Source organism: Coregonus clupeaformis, unplaced genomic scaffold, assembly GCF_020615455.1.
Source record: "Coregonus clupeaformis isolate EN_2021a unplaced genomic scaffold, ASM2061545v1 scaf0059, whole genome shotgun sequence".
NCBI classification, from domain to species: Eukaryota; Metazoa; Chordata; class Actinopteri; order Salmoniformes; family Salmonidae; genus Coregonus; species Coregonus clupeaformis.
Window position 1 is genome coordinate 475,267 of NW_025533514.1, and position 17,963 is coordinate 493,229.

A 17,963-nucleotide genomic window follows, 5' to 3' on the forward strand; every position below is an offset into this window, starting at 1 on the left:
TCCACTAGTGTTGTTTTGTTTTCCCGTCCCTCCCTGTTCACATATGGGGTAACTGAACTGACCACCTGCCCTAATGATGCTAGAAGGATGGTAGCTCTGGTTCACGGCGTCACTGCGCATTCATCCACCACCAAACTAGAGTAATGCCCGAGGTCCACCAGATGCACGTGTGTTTTGTTTTGCTGGATGTCTAGGCCGCATTTTCCTTACTTGACGCACATGTGCTTCAATTTTCAGCCAGTTAAAAGCTAGCTAGTTGGAGTCTGTGTGTGTACTTCCGTTTATACCTCTGCGCGGTAAAGCAACGCACGAGTTGAAAATATTAAACGCATGCGGTACACAGAAACGCACCGCAGCCTAGTGCGGCACCCTTCAATGTAGCGTTGCGGACTTCTCCGTTGACAATGAATGACACTCCGTTGACAATGAATGACACTGCATTCGGTGGACGTGAGGCGTAACAGGCAGTTAACGCCCTGGACCGGAGCTAGAAGGATCTCTATAACGGTTTGACGTTTTTTTGTGATGTGGGCGTCAACATAGAACGGCACGCGTTTATTATATGACACAGTTATCAATTTCCGTTCCGTGTCGCGACCAAATCATCTCGGACGCAGTAGTCGGTTTATTCTCTTGATTTTCTTCCAGTGGTGAGTCTAGAAGATGAAGAAGAAGCTCTCCTGAACTGAATGGATGAAACGCAGCGTTGCTTGGCTACAAGGCAGGGACAGAGGATGTCTATTTTAGAAAAGCTTCGGTTACCCATGATTAGGTAAAGACAATGTTACAGCAATAACTGAAGGGTGCTTGTCCAGCCCTAGGTTTAACACGGGAGTGTAGGCTATTGACGTAATCATTTCTGTTATTTTGTAAATAAACATTGACACGCAGTGGAAGTAGCCTTTAGTGTCACAGCGTTGTGTTTAGGAAACAGCTACAGTAGATATAGCCTGTAGCCAACACCCACCCCATCCCATCCCATTCCCGCCTAGTTTTAAACCCGAACATAACCACAACAGAAGCGAACTAAACTGAACTGACCCGAAAGGAAGCGAACCGAACGGAATCATGCCGTGTACGTGTGGGAACTGGAGACGGTGGATTAGGCCTCTCGTGGTGTGTCTTTACGTAGCCCTGCTGCTCGTTGTTCTACCGCTGTGTGTCTGGGAACTACAGAAGTCGGAGGTGAGATAGAACAACGCCAAGATCTGACTTTCATATTAGGAGTAACTGTTGCTGTCACATCTGTTAGCCTATAATAGCGCACCCGTCAAAATACTTCGTTGTGTTATTCTCTCCTCAGCAACCCCTGTATGATTGTTATTGTATAGATGCTGTTGTTGCGCTAATGTGTTCATTTATAAACGGTATCTCCTAGTAAAGCATGGTTATGTAGTTAAACTTGGTCTGTGTTTCAGGTGGGGACCCACAGTAAAGCCTGGTTCATAGCTGGAGTGTTTGTGTTCATGACCATCCCTATCTCTCTGTGGGGCATCCTGCAGCACCTGGTACACTACACACAGCCGGAGCTACAGAAACCTATTATCAGGTAGGAACACACCAGGTACACACCTGGTACACACCTGGTACACTACACACAGCCGGAGCTACAGAAACCTATTATCAGGTAGGAACACACCTGGTACACACCTGGTACACTACACACAGCCTTAGCTACATAAACCTATTATCAGGTAGGAACTATTTCTAAATGTAGGAGACCAGGTACCACTGATATTCTCTGTTGTGTTTTTACAGGATCCTATGGATGGTACCCATCTACAGTCTGGACAGTGTAAGGGGAAACTATTATTACCATTTTATTATAATAATACTGCTATAACATATCTATCTGGTTTAAGACCTCGCACTGCAGAGTAAAACTATGGAACACGAGACTAGAACACAGAGTCAGACATTCCATTGGTTCATAAGGTTCTGGAATGGCTGAACATTCTAAGTTCTATTCAGACCTCCATGTCTCTATGGTAACAGGACTAATTGAGGACGGTGTGGTGTTGTCACAAGACTGGGCTGCTCAAATAGCAGAGTCAGCACACGCACACGCACACACACACACACACACACAGACTATTTCTTTACAATGGTCACTCCATCAATCAATATGTGCTGGTTGAAAATAATGGACACATTTCATTAGGTCGTTCCCCATCTATCAATTAAACTGTCTTCCTCTCCCCCTCCTCTCCCCCTCCTTCCCTTGGACATCATCTTCTTCTTCTTCTCTAGTGGATCGCGCTGCGCTACCCCAGGATAGCCATCTACGTAGACACGTGTAGAGAGTGTTACGAGGCATACGTCATTTACAACTTCCTCATCTTCCTGTTAAACTACCTCTCTAACCAGTACCCCAGTTTGGTGTTGATGCTAGAGGTTCAGGAACAACAGAGACATCTACCACCTCTATGCTGCTGTCCACCCTGGGCTATGGGAGAGTGAGTTAGGGAGGGAGGGAGGGAGGGGAGGAGGGAGGGAGGGAGGAGAGGGAGGGAGGGAGGGAGGAGGGAGGGGGGAGAGGGAGGGAGGGGGAGGGGGAGAGGGAGGGAGGGAGGGAGGGAGGGAGGGAGGGAGGGAGGGAGGGAGGGAGGGAGGGAGGGAGGGAGGGAGGGAGGGAGGGGAGAGTTGGAGTGAGTGATAGTGGGATGGAGGGAGGGAGGGAGGGAGGGAGGGAGGGAGGGGAGGTAGGGAGGGGGAGAGAGGGAGGGAGGGAGGAGAGGGAGGGAGGGAGGGAGGAGAGGGAGGGAGGGAGGGAGGGGGGGAGGGAGGGAGGGAGGGAGGGAGGAGGGAGAGGGAGGGAGGGAGGGGAGAGTTGGAGTGAGTGATTGTGGGATGGAGGGAGGGAGGGAGGGAGGAAGAGGGTGATGGAGTTGTGATGGATGAACATGAATACAATGTCTTGATTGACTGATTGATGGTTGGTTGTGATTGATTGATTGGCTGATGGGTGTGACTGATTGATGGTTGTGATTGTTTGTCTCTCCTCTGTCAGGGTGTTGTTGTTCCGCTGTAAACTGGGGGTTCTACAGTACACCGTCGTCAGGCCCGTAACTACGGTGATAGCACTGTAAGTACGGCACTAACCAGGAAGTAACCAGGAATGAAAAAAACAACAAATATAAAATATATTTTGATTTGTTTGACACTTTTTTTGGTTACTACATGATTCCATCTGTGTTATTTCATAGTTTTGATGTCTTCACTATTATTCTACAATGTAGAAAATAGTAAAAATAAAGAAAAACCCTTGAATGAGTAGGTGTCCAAACTTTTGACTGGTACTGTTTATATATATATATATATATATATATATATATATATATATATATATATATATATATATATATATATATATACATACAGTTGAAGTCGGAAGTTTACATACACTTAGGTTGGAGTCATTAAAACTCGTTTTTCAACCACTCCACAAATTTCTTGTTAACAAACTATAGTTTTGGCAAGTCGGTTAGGACATCTACTTTGTGCATGACACAAGTAATTTTTCCAACAATTGTTTACAGACAGATTATTTAATTTATAATTCACTGTATCACAATTCCAGTGGGTCAGAAGTTTACATACACTAAGTTGACTGCCTTTAAACAGCTTGGAAAATTCCAGAAAATGATGTCATGGCTTTAGAAGCTTCTGATAGGCTAATTGACATAATTTGAGTCAATTGGAGGTGTACTTGTGGATGTATTTCAAGGCCTACCTTCAAACTCAGTGCCTCTTTGCTTGACATCATGGGAACATCAAAAGAAATCAGCCAAGACCTCAGAAAAAAAATTGTAGACCTCCACAAGTCTGGTTCATCCTTGGGAGCAATTTCCAAATGCCTGAAGGTACCACATTCATCTGTACAAACAATAGTACGCAAGTATAAACACCATGGGACCACGCAGCCGTCATACCGCTCAGGAAGGAGACGCGTTCTGTCTCCTAGAGATGAACGTACTTTGGTGCGAAAAGTGCAAATCAATCTCAGAACAACAGCAAAGGACCTTGTGAAGATGCTGGAGGAAACCGGTACAAAAGTATCTATATCCACAGTAAAACAAGTCCTATATCGACATAACCTGAAAGGCCGCTCAGCAAGGAAGAAGCCACTGCTCCAAAACCGCCATTAAAAAGCCAGACTACGGTTTGTAACTGCACATGGGGAAAAATATCTTACTTTTTGGAGAAATGTCCTCTGGTCTGATGAAACAAAAATAGAACTGTTTGGCCATAATGACCATCGTTATGTTTGGAGGAAAAAGGGGGACGCTTGCAAGCTGAAGAACACCATCCCAACCGTGAAGCACAGGGGTGGCAGCATCATGCTGTGGGGGTGCTTTGCTGCAGGAGGGACTGGTGCACTTCACAAAATAGATGGCATCATGAGGAAGGAAAATTATGTGGATATATTGAAGCAACATCTCAAGACATCAGTCAGGAAGTTAAAGCTTGGTCGCAAATGGATCCAAAAGTGGTGATCCTAACTGACCTAAAACAGGGAATTCTTATTAGGATTAAATGTCAGGAATTGTGATAAACTGAGTTTAAATGTATTTGGCTAAGGTGTATGTAAACTTCCGACTTCAACTGCATATATATATATATATATATATATATCATACATTACAACATAGAGACATATAGGAAAGGTTTATCAGGTTATTATGTTTTTCTGATCCCCTCTCTCTCTCTACCTCCCTGTCTCTTTCTCCCCCTTCTCTCTCTCTACCTCCCTCTCTTTCTCCCCCCTCTCTCTCTACCTCCCTCTCTCTTTCTCCCCCTCTCTCTCTACCTCCCTCTCTCTTTCTCCCCCCTCTCTCTCTACCTCTCTCTCTCTCTCTCACTACCTCCCTCTCTCTTTCTCCCCCCTCTCTCTCTCTCTACCCCTCTCTCTCTCTGTGTAGTGTCTGTCAGTTGTGTGGTGTGTATGATGAGGGAAACTTCAGCAATAGGAACGCCTGGACCTACCTGGTCATAGTCAACAATATCTCTCAACTGGTGAGAACACACACACCTGGTCATAGTCAACAATATCTCTCAACTGGTGAGAACACACACACCTGGTCATAGTCAACAATATCTCTCAACTGGTGAGAACACACACACCTGGTCATAGTCAACAATATCTCTCAACTGGTGAGAACACACACACCTGGTCATAGTCAACAATATCTCTCAACTGGTGAGAACACACACACCTGGACTTTACACTATTCAGTAAAAAATCCAATGTTTTACCTGCACTCAAATTCAGTAGATCTTCAGTAGATCTTGGCTGAATTCTGATTCTCTACCCTGAAATACACCTCATGCATTTAAAAGCTTTGGAATGTAGCCCTTAACTTTATAGTCCTCAAAGGGCAATTTGGCTACTACCACAAATTACCCAGAATTACATACAGTGCTCAGTTTACTTGTATTATCCCCTTTCTCTCCCTCTCTCTCTGTCTCTCTCTCGCTCTCTCTCCCTCTCCCCCTCTCTCTGTCGCTCTCTCTCTCTCTCCCTCTCCCCCTCTCTCTCTCTCTCTCTCTCTCTCTCTCTCTCTCTCTCTCTCTCTCTCTCTCTCTCTCTCTCTCTCTCTCTCTCTCTCTCTCTCTCTCTCTCTCTCTCTCTCTCTCTCTCTGTCTCTCTCGCTCTCTCTCCCTCTCCCCCTCTCTCTGTCTCTCTCTCTCTCTCTCTCTCTCCCCCTCTCTCTGTCTCTCTCTCTCTCTCTCTCTCTCTCTCTCTCTGTCCCTCTCCCTCTCCCTCTATCTCTCTCTCCCTCTCCCTCTCCCTCTCCCTCTCCCTCTCCCTCTCCCTCTCCCTCTCCCTCTCCCTCTCTCTCTCTCTCCAGTTTGCCATGTATTGCCTGGTGCTCCTGTATAAGGCCTTGAAGGAGGAACTGAGTCAGATTAGACCTGTTGGGAAGTTCCTCTGTGTTAAAATGGTCGTCTTTGTCTCCTTCTGGTAAGAGAGGGATGGAGGGAGGAATGCGTCTTTTTCTGACGGTTGCTTAGTGTTATGCCTGGTTACCACAACAAAAGGATGAACAATTCTCTCTCTCTCCCTCTTTCCGTCTCTCTCCACTCTCTTCCCCTCCCTCTTTCCATCTCTCTCCACTCTCTCTCCCTCCCTCTTTCCATCTCTCTCCTCTCTCTCCCTCCCTCTTTCCACCTCTCTCCACTCTCTCCCTCCTTCTTTCCATCTCTCTCCACTCTCTCCCTCCCTCTTTCCATCTCTCTCACTCTCTCCTCCCTCTTTCCACCTCTCTCCACTCTCTCCCTCCTTCTTTCCATCTCTCTCCACTCTCTCCCTCCCTCTTTCCATCTCTCTCCACTCTCTCCCTCCCTCTTTCCACCTCTCTCCACTCTCTTCCCCTCCCTCTTTCCATCTCTCTCCACTCTCTTCCCCTCCTTCTTTCCATCTCTCTCCACTCTCTTCCCCTCCCTCTTTCCATCTCTCTCACTCTCTTCCCCTCCCTCTTTCCATCTCTCTCCTCTCTCCCCTCCCTCTTTCCATCTCTCTCCTCTCTCCCTCCCTCTTTCCATCTCTCTCCTCTCTCTCCCTCCCTCTTTCCATCTCTCTCCTCTCCTCCCTCTTTCCATCTCTCTCCACTCTCTCCCCCTCCTCTTTCCATCTCTCTCCACTCTCTTCCCCTCCCTCTTTCCATCTCTCTCCACTCTCTCCCCCTCCCTCTTTCCATCTCTCTCCACTCTCTCCCCCTCCCTCTTTCCATCTCTTTCCATCTCTTTCCCCCTCCTTCTTTCCATCTCTCTCCACTCTCTCTCCCTCCCTCTTTCCACCTCTCTCCACTCTCTCTCCCTCCCTCTTTCCATCTCTCTCCACTCTCTTCCCCTCCCTCTTTCCATCTCTCTCCACTCTCTTCCCCTCCCTCTTTCCATCTCTTTCCCCCTCCTTCTTTCCATCTCTCTCCACTCTCTTCCCCTCCCTCTTTCCATCTCTCTCCCCTCCCTCTTTCCATCTCTCTCCACTCTCTCCCTCCCTCTTTCCGTCTCTCTCCACTCTCTCCCTCCCTCTTTCCATCTCTCTCCACTCTCTCCCTCCCTCTTTCCGTCTCTCTCCACTCTCTCCCTCCCTCTTTCCACCTCTCTCCACTCTCTTCCCCTCCCTCTTTCCACCTCTCTCCACTCTCTCTCCCTCCCTCTTTCCATCTCTCTCCACTCTCTTCCCCTCCCTCTTTCCATCTCTCTCCACTCTCTTCCCCTCCCTCTTTCCATCTCTTTCCCCCTCCTTCTTTCCATCTCTCTCCACTCTCTTCCCCTCCCTCTTTCCATCTCTCTCCACTCTCTCCCCCTCCCTCTTTCCATCTCTCTCCACTCTCTCCCCCTCCCTCTTTCCATCTCTTTCCACTCTCTCCCTCCCTCTTTCCGTCTCTCTCCACTCTCTCCCTCCCTCTTTCCACCTCTCTCCACTCTCTCCCCCTCCCTCTTTCCATCTCTCTCCACTCTCTCTTCCTCCCTCTTTCCATCTCTTTCCACTCTCTCCCCCCCTCTTTCCGTCTCTCTCCACTCTCTCCCTCCCTCTTTCCACCTCTCTCCACTCTCTCTCCCTCCCTCTTTCAATCTCTTTCCACTCTCTCTCTCCCTCCCTCTTTCCATCTCTCCACTCTCTCCCTCCCTCTTTCCATCTCTTTCCACTCTCTCCCTCCCTCTTTCCATCTCTCTCCACTCTCTCTCCCTCCCTCTTTCCATCTCTCTCCACTCTCTCTCCCTCCCTCTTTCCATCTCCTCCTCTCTCCCTCCCTCTTTCCACCTCTCTCCACTCTCTCTCCCTCCCTCTTTCCATCTCACTCCTCTCTCCCTCCCTCTTTCCACCTCTCTCCACTCTCTCTCCCTCCCTCTTTCCATCTCTCTCCACTCTCTTCCCCTCCCTCTTTCCACCTCTCTCCACTCTCTCTCCCTCCCTCTTTCCATCTCTCTCCACTCTCTCCCTCCCTCTTTCCATCTCTCTCCACTCTCTCCCCTCCCTCTTTCCATCTCTCTCCACTCTCTCCCTCCCTCTTTCCATCTCTCTCCACTCTCTCTCCCTCCCTCTTTCCATCTCTCTCCACTCTCTCTCCCTCCCTCTTTCCATCTCTCTCCACTCTCTCCCTCCCTCTTTCCATCTCTCTCCACTCTCTCCCCTCCCTCTTTCCATCTCTCTCCACTCTCTCCCTCCCTCTTTCCATCTCTCTCCACTCTCTCTCCTCCCTCTTTCCACCTCTCTCCACTCTCTCTCCCTCCCTCTTTCCATCTCTCTCCACTCTCTCCCTCCCTCTTTCCATCTCTCTCCACTCTCTACCCCTCCCTCTTTCCATCTCTCTCCACTCTCTTTCCATCTCTTTCCACTCTCTCCCTCCCTCTTTCCATCTCTTTCCACTCTCTCCCTCCCTCTTTCCATCTCTCTCCACTCTCTACCCCTCCCTCTTTCCATCTCTCTCCACTCTCTACCCCTCCCTCTTTCCATCTCTCTCCACTCTCTACCCCTCCCTATTTCCGTCTCTCTCCACTCTCTCTCCCTCCCTTTTTCCACCTCTCTCACTCTCTCTCCCTCCCTCTTTCCATCTCACTCCTCTCTCCCTCCCTCTTTCCACCTCTCTCCACTCTCTCTCCCTCCCTCTTTCCATCTCTCTCCACTCTCTTCCCCTCCCTCTTTCCACCTCTCTCCACTCTCTCTCCCTCCCTCTTTCCATCTCTCTCCACTCTCTCCCTCCCTCTTTCCATCTCTCTCACTCTCTCCCCTCCTCTTTCCATCTCTCTCCACTCTCTCCCTCCCTCTTTCCATCTCTCTCACTCTCTCTCCCTCCCTCTTTCCATCTCTCTCCTCTCTCTCCCTCCCTCTTTCCACCTCTCTCCACTCTCTCCCTCCTTCTTTCCATCTCTCTCCACTCTCTCCCTCCCTCTTTCCATCTCTCTCCACTCTCTCCCTCCCTCTTTCCACCTCTCTCCACTCTCTCCCTCCTTCTTTCCATCTCTCTCACTCTCTCCCTCCCTCTTTCCATCTCTCTCACTCTCTCCCTCCCTCTTTCCACCTCTCTCCACTCTCTTCCCCTCCCTCTTTCCATCTCTCTCCACTCTCTTCCCCTCCTTCTTTCCATCTCTCTCCACTCTCTTCCCCTCCCTCTTTCCATCTCTCTCCACTCTCTTCCCCTCCCTCTTTCCATCTCTCTCCTCTCTCCCCCTCCCTCTTTCCATCTCTCTCCTCTCTCTCCCTCCCTCTTTCCATCTCTCTCCTCTCTCTCCCTCCCTCTTTCCATCTCTCTCCTCTCCCTCCCTCTTTCCATCTCTCTCCACTCTCTCCCCCTCCCTCTTTCCATCTCTCTCCACTCTCTTCCCCTCCCTCTTTCCATCTCTCTCCACTCTCTCCCCCTCCCTCTTTCCATCTCTCTCCACTCTCTCCCCCCTCCCTCTTTCCATCTCTTTCCATCTCTTTTCCCCCTCCTTCTTTCCATCTCTCTCCACTCTCTCTCCCTCCCTCTTTCCACCTCTCTCCACTCTCTCTCCCTCCCTCTTTCCATCTCTCTCCACTCTCTCTCCCTCCCTCTTTCCATCTCTCTCCACTCTCTTCCCCTCCCTCTTTCCATCTCTTTCCCCCTCCTTCTTTCCATCTCTCTCCACTCTCTTCCCCTCCCTCTTTCCATCTCTCTCCCCTCCCTCTTTCCATCTCTCTCCACTCTCTCCCTCCCTCTTTCCGTCTCTCTCCACTCTCTCCCTCCCTCTTTCCATCTCTTTCCACTCTCTCCCTCCCTCTTTCCGTCTCTCTCACTCTCTCCTCCCTCTTTCCACCTCTCTCCACTCTCTTCCCCTCCTCTTTCCACCTCTCTCCACTCTCTCTCCCTCCCTCTTTCCATCTCTCTCCACTCTCTTCCCTCCCTCTTTCCATCTCTCTCCACTCTCTTCCCCTCCCTCTTTCCATCTCTTTCCCCCTCCTTCTTTCCATCTCTCTCCACTCTCTTCCCTCCCTCTTTCCATCTCTCTCCACTCTCTCCCCCTCCCTCTTTCCATCTCTCTCACTCTCTCCCCCTCCCTCTTTCCATCTCTTTCCACTCTCTCCCTCCCTCTTTCCGTCTCTCTCCACTCTCTCCCTCCCTCTTTCCACCTCTCTCCACTCTCTCCCCCTCCCTCTTTCCATCTCTCTCCACTCTCTCTTCCTCCCTCTTTCCATCTCTTTCCACTCTCTCCCCCCTCTTTCCGTCTCTCTCCACTCTCTCCCTCCCTCTTTCCACCTCTCTCCACTCTCTCTCCCTCCCTCTTTCAATCTCTTCACTCTCTCTCTCCCTCCCTCTTTCCATCTCTCCACTCTCTCCTCCCTCTTTCCATCTCTTTCCACTCTCTCCCTCCCTCTTTCCATCTCTCTCCACTCTCTCTCCCTCCCTCTTTCCATCTCTCTCCACTCTCTCTCCCTCCCTCTTTCCATCTCACTCCTCTCTCCCTCCCTCTTTCCACCTCTCTCCACTCTCTCTCCCTCCCTCTTTCCATCTCACTCCTCTCTCCCTCCCTCTTTCCACCTCTCTCCTCTCTCTCCTCCCTCTTTCCATCTCTCTCCACTCTCTTCCCCTCCCTCTTTCCACCTCTCTCCACTCTCTCTCCCTCCCTCTTTCCATCTCTCTCCACTCTCCCCTCCCTCTTTCCATCTCTCTCCACTCTCTCCCTCCCTCTTTCCATCTCTCTCCACTCTCTCCTCCCTCTTTCCATCTCTCTCCACTCTCTCTCCCTCCCTCTTTCCATCTCTCTCCACTCTCTCTCCCTCCCTCTTTCCATCTCTCTCCACTCTCTCCCTCCCTCTTTCCATCTCTCTCCACTCTCTCCCCTCCCTCTTTCCATCTCTCTCCACTCTCTCCCTCCCTCTTTCCATCTCTCTCCACTCTCTCTCCCTCCCTCTTTCCACCTCTCTCCACTCTCTCCCTCCCTCTTTCCATCTCTCTCCACTCTCTCCCTCCCTCTTTCCATCTCTCTCCACTCTCTACCCTCCCTCTTTCCATCTCTCTCCACTCTCTTTCCATCTCTTTCCACTCTCTCCCTCCCTCTTTCCATCTCTTTCCACTCTCTCCCTCCCTCTTTCCATCTCTCTCCACTCTCTCCCTCCCTCTTTCCATCTCTCTCACTCTCTACCCTCCCTCTTTCCATCTCTCTCCACTCTCTACCCCTCCCTATTTCCGTCTCTCTCCACTCTCTCTCCCTCCCTCTTTCCGTCTCTCTCCCCTCCCTCTTTCCATCTCTCTCCACTCTCTACCCCTCCCTCTTTCCATCTCTCTCCACTTCTCTCTCTGCCTCCTTCTCTCCCATCCCTCCATCTCTCCAGGCAGGCAGTGTTGATAGCTATACTGGTGAAGGTCGGAGTGATCTCTGATAAACACACCTGGGACTGGGACAGTGTTGAGGCTGTAGCCACCGGACTACAGGTACACACACACACACTGGACAACAAGTACACACACACACCGGACAACAAATACACACACACACTGGACAACAAGTACACACACACACTGGACAACAAGTACACACACACACTGGACAACAAGTACACACACACACTGGACAACAAGTACACACACACACTGGACAACAAGTACACACACACACTGGACAACAAGTATAAACCCACCTCTCTCACCCTCTCTCACCCTCTCTCACCCTCTCTCACCCTCTCCCTCACTACTCCAGGACTTTATCATCTGTGTAGAGATGTTTCTAGCAGCTATAGCCCACCACTACAGCTTTATGTATAAACCCACCTCTCTCACCCTCTCCCTCACTACTCCAGGACTTTATCATCTGTGTAGAGATGTTTCTAGCAGCTATAGCCCATCACTACAGCTTTATGTATAAACCCACCTCTCTCACCCTCTCTCACCCTCTCCCTCACTACTCCAGGACTTTATCATCTGTGTAGAGATGTTTCTAGCAGCTATAGCCCACCACTACTCCTTCACCTATGAACCCACCTCTCTCACCCTCTCCCTCACTACTCCAGGACTTTATCATCTGTGTAGAGATGTTTCTAGCAGCTATAGCCCACCACTACTCCTTCACCTATGAACCCTACATACTGGAGGCAGAGGAGGGAAGCTGTTTTGACTCGTTCATGGCGATGTGGGACGTGTCTGACATCAGAGCAGACATCTCAGAGCAGGTCCAACACGTAGGTGAGTAGGCCGGGGTCACAGGATGCTTAACTATGTTCAACATTAGCTCAATGTTACCCAATAGCAATGGATTGATGCTAACTAAACATTAGCTCAATGTTACCCAATAGCAATGGATTGATGCTAACAAAACATTAGCTCAATGTTACCCAATAGCAATGGATTGATGCTAACAAAACATTAGCTCAATGTTACCCAATAGCAATGGATAGATGCTAACAAAACATTAGCTCAATGTTACCCAATAGCAATGGATAGATGCTAACTAAACATTAGCTCAATGTTACCCAATAGCAATGGATTGATGCTAACTAAACATTAGCTCAATGTTACCCAATAGCAATGGATTGATGCTAACTAAACATTAGCTCAATGTTACCCAATAGCAATGGATAGATGCTATCTAAACGTTAGCTCAATGTTACTCCAATGTCAAAGTAATGTTGCTGTTTAGGTTGATCTGTACCTCAACAGTTCCTGTCTAGGTTGATCTGTACCTCAACAGTTCCTGTCTAGGTTGATCTGTACCTCAACAGTTCCTGTCTAGGTTGATCTGTACCTCAACAGTTCCTGTCTAGGTTGATCTGTACCTCAACAGTTCCTGTCTAGGTTGATCTGTACCTCAACAGTTCCTGTCTAGGTTGATCTGTACCTCAACAGTTCCTGTCTAGGTTGATCTGTACCTCAACAGTTCCTGTCTAGGTTGATCTGTACCTCAACAGTTCCTGTCTAGGTTGATCTGTACCTCAACAGTTCCTGTCTAGGTTGATCTGTACCTCAACAGTTCCTGTCTAGGTTGATCTGTACCTCAACAGCTCCTGTCTAGGTTGATCTGTGTGTACTCTCTTTGTATGTGTACTCTGTGTAAGTGTGTGTGTCTGCGTGTTCTCTGTGTCTGCGTGTTCTCTGTGTCTGCGTGTTCTCTGTGTCTGCGTGTTCTCTGTGTCTGCGTGTTCTCTGTGTCTGCGTGTTCGACCTGTGTGTGTGTCTGACCTGTGTGTGTGTCTGACCTGTGTGTGTGTGTGTGTAGCTACCCCTAACCTGGTCCTGTCCCTGCGTAGTAACACCGCCCCCTCCCCCCCCTCAGGTCGGACGGTCCTGGGCAGACCCAATAAGATGTACTTTGGCTCCACTGGCCGTCCTGAACACACTGAACACACAGGTCTGTCTGGCCGTCCTGAACACACTGAACACACAGGTCTGTCTGGCCATCCTGAACACACTGAACACACAGGTCTGTCTGGCCGTCCTGAACACACAGGTCTGTCTGGCCGTCCTGAACACACTGAACACACAGGTCTGTCTGGCCGTCCTGAACACACTGAACACACAGGTCTGTCTGGCCGTCCTGAACACACAGGTCTGTCTGGCCGTCCTGAACACGCTGAGCACACAGGTCTGTCTGGCCGTCCTGAACACTGAACACACAGGTCTGTCTGGCCGTCCTGAACACACTGAACACACAGGTCTGTCTGGCCATCCTGAACACACAGGTCTGTCTGGCCGTCCTGAACACACAGGTCTGTCTGGCCGTCCTGAACACACTGAACACACAGGTCTGTCTGGCCGTCCTGAACACACTGAACACACAGGTCTGTCTGGCCGTCCTGAACACACAGGTCTGTCTGGCCGTCCTGAACACGCTGAGCACACAGGTCTGTCTGGCCGTCCTGAACACACTGAACACACAGGTCTGTCTGGCCGTCCTGAACACACTGAACACACAGGTCTGTCTGGCCGTCCTGAACACACTGAACACACAGGTCTGTCTGGCCGTCCTGAACACACTGAACACACAGGTCTGTATGGCCGTCCTGAACACACAGGTCTGTCTGGCTGTCCTGATCACACAGGTCTGTCTGGCCGTCCTGAACACACAGGTCTGTCTGGCCGTCCTAACACACAGGTCTGTCTGGCCGTCCTGAACACACAGATCTCTCTGGCCATCATTAACACACTGAACACACAGATCTCTCTGGCCGTCATTAACACACTGAACACACAGATCTCTCTGGCCATCATTAACACACTGAACACACAGGTCTCTCTGGCCATCATTAACACACTGAACACACAGGTCTCTCTGGCCATCATTAACACACTGAACACACAGATCTCTCTGGCCGTCCTGAACACACTGAACACACAGGTCTCTCTGGCCATCATTAACACACTGAACACACAGATCTCTCTGGCCGTCCTGAACACACTGAACACACAGGTCTGTCTGGCCGTCCTGAACACGCTGAGCACACAGGTCTGTCTGGCCATCCTGAACACACTGAACACACAGGTCTGTCTGGCCGTCCTGAACACACAGGTCTGTCTGGCCGTCCTGAACACACTGAACACACAGGTCTGTCTGGCCGTCCTGAACACACTGAACACACAGGTCTGTCTGGCCGTCCTGAACACACAGGTCTGTCTGGCCGTCCTGAACACGCTGAGCACACAGGTCTGTCTGGCCGTCCTGAACACTGAACACACAGGTCTGTCTGGCCGTCCTGAACACACTGAACACACAGGTCTGTCTGGCCATCCTGAACACACAGGTCTGTCTGGCCGTCCTGAACACACAGGTCTGTCTGGCCGTCCTGAACACACTGAACACACAGGTCTGTCTGGCCGTCCCTGAACACACTGAACACACAGGTCTGTCTGGCCGTCCTGAACACACAGGTCTGTCTGGCCGTCCTGAACACGCTGAGCACACAGGTCTGTCTGGCCGTCCTGAACCTGAACACACAGGTCTGTCTGGCCGTCCTGAACACACTGAACACACAGGTCTGTCTGGCCGTCCTGAACACACTGAACACACAGGTCTGTCTGGCCGTCCTGAACACACTGAACACACAGGTCTGTATGGCCGTCCTGAACACACAGGTCTGTCTGGCTGTCCTGATCACACAGGTCTGTCTGGCCGTCCTGAACACACAGGTCTGTCTGGCCGTCCTAACACACAGGTCTGTCTGGCCGTCCTGAACACACAGATCTCTCTGGCCATCATTAACACACTGAACACACAGGTCTCTCTGGCCATCATTAACACACTGAACACACAGATCTCTCTGGCCATCATTAACACACTGAACACACAGATCTCTCTGGCCATCATTAACACACTGAACACACAGATCTCTCTGGCCATCATTAACACACTGAACACACAGATCTCTCTGGCCGTCCTGAACACACTGAACACACAGGTCTCTCTGGCCGTCCTGAACACACAGATCTCTCTGGCCGTCCTGAACACACTGAACACACAGGTCTCTCTGGCCATCATTAACACACTGAACACACAGATCTCTCTGGCCATCATTAACACACTGAACACACAGATCTCTCTGGCCATCATTAACACACTGAACACACAGATCTCTCTGGCCATCATTAACACACTGAACACACAGGTCTGTCTGGCCGTCCTGAACACACTGAACACACAGGTCTGTATGGCCGTCATTAACCTGAACACACAGATCTGTCTGGCCGTCCTGATCACACAGGTCTGTCTGGCCGTCATTCCACTGAACACACAGGTCTCTCTGGCCGTCAAACACTGAACACACAGGTCTGTCTGGCCGTATTACACTGAACACACAGATCTCTCTGGCCATCATTAACACACTGAACACACAGGTCTCTCTGGCCATCATTAACACACTGAACACACAGATCTCTCTGGCCATCATTAACACACTGAACACACAGATCTCTCTGGCCATCATTAACACACTGAACACACAGATCTCTCTGGCCGTCCTGAACACACTGAACACACAGATCTCTCTGGCCGTCCTGAACACACTGAACACACAGGTCTGTCTGGCCGTCCTGAACACACAGATCTCTCTGGCCGTCCTGAACACACTGAACACACAGATCTCTCTGGCCGTCCTGAACACACTGAACACACAGATCTCTCTGGCCATCATTAACACACTGAACACACAGATCTCTCTGGCCATCATTAACACACTGAACACACAGATCTCTCTGGCCGTCCTGAACACACTGAACACACTGGTCATACAGTTATGGATTTGATATTTCTGATCTGTTATATTTTGATTATTAGTCAGTTTCTTTATTTTATTTTGGATAATTTTATGCACTTTGAGATAATCTTGTAATGAAAAGTTATTTACAAATGTAATACATTATTATTATTATTTATTTATTTTATTTGAATGTTTGAAACATTTTATGCACATTCAGATTATCTTGTAATTTTATTATTATTATTATTATTATTATTATTAGGTCTCCTGTTGGCCGCGTCCCAGGGGGGGTCAGAGCAAGACATCATCGTCACGGAAACAGTCTCGGTCCCCACCTCCCCTCTGTCGGGTCACTACCAGGGGCTAGGCCACACCCACACGTCACGAGGCCACACCCCAAAGCCACACTCTTACTCCGCCCCCGCCGGGTTCACTTCTTCTGATTGGGACGAGGACAGCGAGGAGAAACAATCGGAGACTGGTGCAGAGGCTTCGCCCACTGCCGACATCAGTGGCGCCCTCGTTGAAATCACTGGTCTCACTTCTGCTGACATCACTGCGAGTGGTGACTTCATTAGTGACATCTCTGATGGTGACCTGATTGGCGACGCCCCCAGTGACATCAGTGCTGACGTCCCTCGTGACATTGTTGGTGACATTACTGGTGACATCACTGGTCACGAGCTCATTGACATCAGTAGCGAAGTCCCCGGTGAAATGAGTGGTGACTTTACTGGTGACATCACTAGTAACATTACTTTTAGCACGTAGGAGGCGTGTTCTTGGTCTAGAGTGTGTTCCTTCCTGTTTTCGTGTGTCCTCCCCTTCACCCTGACTGGCTGAGACAAGCTGGCTTACACCAAACCAATGTTTTTAAAGCTAGTGAGTGAGTTTCTGAAGGGGGAGTGAGCAAGTGCACAATTCAGAAAGAAGGGTCGAAAATCAGAACCAAGGAGAGTTTGGACACAGAAGAAGCCATGTTGGTGTTGTATTTTCCGTACCATAACGATAGATTAATTATAAATAACTGGATAAATTATGTTTATAAAACACTAATGTCAAGTTTGACATACTAATGTGATGTAATTCTGTTTCGTTACTATAATTACTATTGTTTTAATATTTTTTGAATTAACCATTTTTGAATAACAATGCCATTTTATTGTTGACAGTATTTTGTCGTTATCCGTTTCATTCATTTAATATACACTACCGTTCAAAAGTTTGGTGTCACTTAGACATTTTTTGTCCATTAAAATAACAGTGTAGACATTGTTAATGTTGTAAATGGCTATTGTAGCTGGAAACAGCTGATTTATAATGGAATATCTACATAGGTGTACAGAGGCCCATTATCAGCAACCATCAGTCCTGTGTTCCAATGGCACGTTGTGTTTGCTAATCCAAGTTTATCATTTTAAAAGGCTAATTGATCATTAGAAAACCCTTTTGCAATTATGTTAGCACAGCTGAAAACTGTTGTGCTGATTTAAAGAAGCAATAAAACTGGCCTTCTTGAGACTAGTTGAGTATCTGGAGCATCAGCAATTGTGGGTTTGATTACAGGCTCAAAATGGCCAGAAACAAATAACTTTCTTTTGAAACTCGTCAGTCTATTCTTGTTCTGAGAAATGAAGGCTATTCCATTCGAGAAATTGCCAAGAAACTGAAGATCTCGTACAACGCTGTGTACTTCTCCCTTCACAGAACAGCGCAAACTGGCTCTAACCAGAATAGAAAAAGGAGTGTCTAGTTTGAGAAACAGACGCCTCACAGGTCCTCAGCTGGCAGCTTCATTAAATAGTAACTGCAA

At 49.1% G+C, this 17,963-nt stretch overlaps 1 protein-coding gene across 1 annotated transcript; it reads left to right on the forward strand.

The window, feature by feature from the left end:
- Window positions 1-236: 236 nt before the first annotated feature.
- Window positions 237-17,418, forward strand: LOC121571058 (transmembrane protein 184C). Its single transcript, XM_045212882.1, has 11 exons — window positions 237-1,185; window positions 1,419-1,549; window positions 1,759-1,795; window positions 2,251-2,456; window positions 3,011-3,085; window positions 4,923-5,016; window positions 5,853-5,965; window positions 11,300-11,399; window positions 11,975-12,146; window positions 13,234-13,308; window positions 16,413-17,418. Exons 1-11 carry the CDS (start codon window positions 1,069-1,071, stop codon window positions 16,919-16,921), a joined length of 1,629 nt encoding a protein of 542 aa, XP_045068817.1. The 5' UTR covers window positions 237-1,068; the 3' UTR covers window positions 16,922-17,418.
- Window positions 17,419-17,963: the final 545 nt, after the last annotated feature.

Coding starts and splice junctions, on each gene's coding strand:
- LOC121571058 (XM_045212882.1), top strand. CDS start 1,069: ATGCCGTGTACGTGTGGGAACTGGAGACGGTGGATTAGGCCTCTCGTG. Junction 2,457..3,010: donor CCACCCTGGGCTATGGGAGA/GTGAGTTAGGGA, acceptor CTCCTCTGTCAG/GGTGTTGTTGTTCCGCTGTA. Junction 13,309..16,412: donor TGAACACACTGAACACACAG/GTCTGTCTGGCC, acceptor TATTATTATTAG/GTCTCCTGTTGGCCGCGTCC.